This window comes from Ipomoea triloba, chromosome 10, assembly GCF_003576645.1.
Source record: "Ipomoea triloba cultivar NCNSP0323 chromosome 10, ASM357664v1".
Classification (NCBI taxonomy): Eukaryota; Viridiplantae; Streptophyta; class Magnoliopsida; order Solanales; family Convolvulaceae; genus Ipomoea; species Ipomoea triloba.
Window position 1 is genome coordinate 10,409,947 of NC_044925.1, and position 3,824 is coordinate 10,413,770.

The 3,824-nt window shown below is 31.9% G+C and overlaps 1 protein-coding gene across 1 annotated transcript; it reads right to left on the bottom strand.

Annotated features, from left to right (window-relative positions):
* Positions 1-2,630: 2,630 nt before the first annotated feature.
* LOC116033119 (probable C-terminal domain small phosphatase) lies at positions 2,631-3,824 on the bottom strand. The gene is made up of 2 exons (XM_031275876.1): positions 3,805-3,824; positions 2,631-3,357 (listed from the first exon to the last, which is right to left on the bottom strand). Exons 1-2 carry the CDS (start codon positions 3,822-3,824, stop codon positions 2,832-2,834), a joined length of 546 nt encoding a protein of 181 aa, XP_031131736.1. The 3' UTR covers positions 2,631-2,831.

Genomic DNA, 3,824 nt, shown 5'->3' on the forward strand with positions numbered 1-3,824 from the left:
AATTACCAATTATTACCAATTAATAATAATTATAATTATAATAATTATATTATTCTATCATAATGTAATTGTTTAGACATATAATCTCATGCATGTAACTGCTCATATTATTCTATTCTATATTATTATTCTATCATAATGTAATTGTTTAGACATATAATCTCATGCATGTAACTGCTCATATTATTCTATTCTATATTATTCTATCCGTGAATGCATGATAATTAATATTATTCTATATTATTATTCTATCATAATGTAATTGTTTAGACATATAATCTCATGCATGTAATTCTTCAGACATATAATCGCATGCATGTAATTGTTCATATTATTCTATTCTATATTATTGTATCCGTGAAGGCATAATAATTACCATTACCATATTACTAATAAAAATTTATTACCAATTATAATTAATATTATTCTTATTCTATCATTCTATCATAATAATTACCATAATTACTAATAACCAATTATAATTAATATTATTCTATCATTAATATTATTCTATCATTAATATTATTCTATCATAATAATAATTACCATATTACTAAAATACCCCTACGTTTGGGCGGGAAAATTCTGGAGGAGGATAATGCTTTTATATATAATATAGATATAGATTATTATTATTATTATTATTATTATTATTATTATTATTATTATTATTATTATTATTATTATTATTTACGGAAAGTCAACTTCTTTCACAAAACAACTTTTGTTTTATGATTTTGGATAAAGATTTCACTTGTTTTGTGAAGGAAGTTGACTTTTCGTAAATAATAATAATAATAACAACAACAACAACAACAACAACAACAATAATAATAATAATAAAATTAAATTTGAATCATCCGCAAATTTCCTATCAAGGTGACAAGGGGTGGCCGCCGGTGTGTTTATTATTATTATTATTATTTTAAATTTTTTTATTTTAATAGTTTATTATTAAAAATTATTTTAAAATTCCAACTCACCGTCCACATAAGCAAATAACTTGATGAAATGGATAGTAACCTACTATTAGGTGAAATTGCATACATTTGGAGTGTTCAATGACCTAATCGTTGTTTTTTTTTTTTTTCATTTAGGGGCCTAATTGCATTTTCAAGTTACGTTCAGTTTGAACATTTTTCCATTGAAATAGTTGAAGAGACTCTTGCTTACCCATAATAGTCATGTATTAAAAAAACTAAATACTAACAATTAAAGGGTCAAAATTCCTTTTTTAAATAATAATAACCATGATAATGATGTATCAAGCTATCATTTGTCGCAAATTTTTCTGTGCACCGCGGTCCACAATGGATTGTAGACCATACATCAAAACGACGTCGTTTTGATTAATAAAAACAAACGGCTGAAATGGCCTTCGTTCCGCGCCGTTAACTTTCAGTTTATATACATTATCGTTCCTTTCAACACAACTGTAGTTCCTTTTTTATATAACTGCAGTTTCATTCGACATTATACACTCAAATATGTGAAACTGTTATTCGGCTTCCTTTCAACACAATTACAGTTTCTTTTATAATGCATTGCAGTTTCCTTTCAACACAACTACAATATCATTTCGATATAACTACAGTTTCATTGGACAATATACACTCAAAAATGTGAAACTGTTATTCAGTTTTGGACAATATACACTCAAAAATGTGAAACTGTTATTCAGTTTCATTTTATATACACTCAAAAATGTGAAACTGTTATTCAGTTTCATTTTATATACACTACAGTTTCCTTTTAACGCAACTACAGTTTCATTTAATAATATAAAAACAAATGTGATGCAGTATCTTTTGAGATGAACTGTAGTATCCTTTACGGAGCTCCGTTACAACTTAAGGAATCCGTTTCTCCTATTAAATGAAACAGCGTCATTTTGTGACCATAGTCCACAATGCACTATGGACCATGGTCCACCATATAACAACTGATCATGTTTAGTTTTGGATTTTTTAAAACAGAATAATATGGCAAATAATACGGAGTACACAAGTAAGTAGTACTGGTATGGCATTTTACATGTTAAAAAAAAAAAGTCTTAAGAGTATTTTTTAAAGCATAGTTCGAAGATTTAATCACATTTTTTTACAAATGTTTGAAAGCTTATTTAATTATTATCCCAGAACAAAAGATCCTTTTTCTTTCACATATATACTCCCTTACTAGTTTTTCTATTCGCGATGCGCAAAAGTTAGGTGTCCAATATTAGTATTTTATATTAAAATTTTAAATTTATTTAAATTTTAATATAGTAAATAATAATAATAATAATAATAATAATAATAATAATGTAAAATATTTTTATAAATTGGATATTTATATTTAAAAAAATAACTAACATATAACTCTAATATTTAATGTGTATATATTATTATTATGAGTAAATACCATATAAGGTTCCTCGAATTTGGTGGTTTCACCAAGAATAGTTTCTAACATTCGTAATTACCATCCGTGATCCTCCGAGTTGTGAAAAGTGACCTGCTACCATCCATCTATGGCGTCAAAAGCGGGGATAAATTTGTCTTTTGCCATCTTTTTTTTTTTAAGGCTAATAGTACATAATTCTTATATCTTCTTCTCTCAATCCCCAGAATCCCTCAACCAGATCAAGATTTAAACTTGAAAGAGTGGAATTTGATAGAAATTTCCAAAACTATATCATCACTATTCCAATTTCCTTTGCCATGTGAGGTTGAACACCAATCCATTCAACATTTAACAATTGAATACTATCTCCAGAGATGAAGTAGAAAACAAACAAGCAAAATCTAAACTGGAAAACTGCAAAACAAAGAATACAATGGAACAAAAACCTATATTTCCACATCCTTGAATTCCTCTTCTGCTTGAAAACCATTCACTGCATCTCTCATATCTTCAACCCCATCACACCCATCAAAGAACTCCATTAGCCTCTTGAGCTCCCCATCCTCCATATCATTTGTAAAGGCCCTGATTGGGATCGCATTTCTAGGCTGGAAAATGTATGAATTCGGATTATCGTCGACAATCACAACGCTCTTCATATCACGCCCTAACTCCAATAAGTCTTTCACAAATCTGCCGTCCACTTCCTTGCAAGAATCTCTGTATAATCTGTGTGAAATCAATGCCTTTTTGTCCAACCTATCCAAAACCAGAGATGCATATTCCTTTATCCCGACTATGAACACCACAATCTCAAATTTCTTGCTCAGGGATTCCAGAAATTCATCCATGAATGGCCTCTTCAACACGAAGAATTCAACAATTTCCCCGTCGATCACCGGCCGGACGATGAAATCGTACTTTTCCGGCGGTGGGTTGGACTGCGATTGGCCTCTCCAGTGCCTGCTTCCCCTTCGTCATCAATGGCGACCTCCTCTGCGTAAAAAACAAGGATATTTAATTTGACCGCCAGCCGACATTTGCTTTTAATTTCTTCTCTTCTTCGATTTTTACAGTGTTTCCAGTTATATTTTCCTTCAGCTCAGCTTTCTGAAATTCCTTACCGCCCTTCCCCCTACCTCGTCCGTCCTTTTTTTCCAAAATCCTGAGCTCAAATGTCACGGCTGGCGAATTTAGAGTTGGAGGCGCGGCAACAATTGTGGGACTAGAGGCCGAACAAGTCAACCTCCTGGAAAAAAACTTCGGCTATGAACGAAGATTGGTTAGCGGCGGCGATGACCGACGACGCCGTCGTCGTGGACCTCCTCTTCCGCCTCAAGCAGTCCCCGTTCTCAGAGGCGTGCACTCCACCTCCACCGCCGCATCCCGCCGTGACTAAGTTGCTGCATATGAGCTTACCTTTTCCCAGTTGGGGCCAT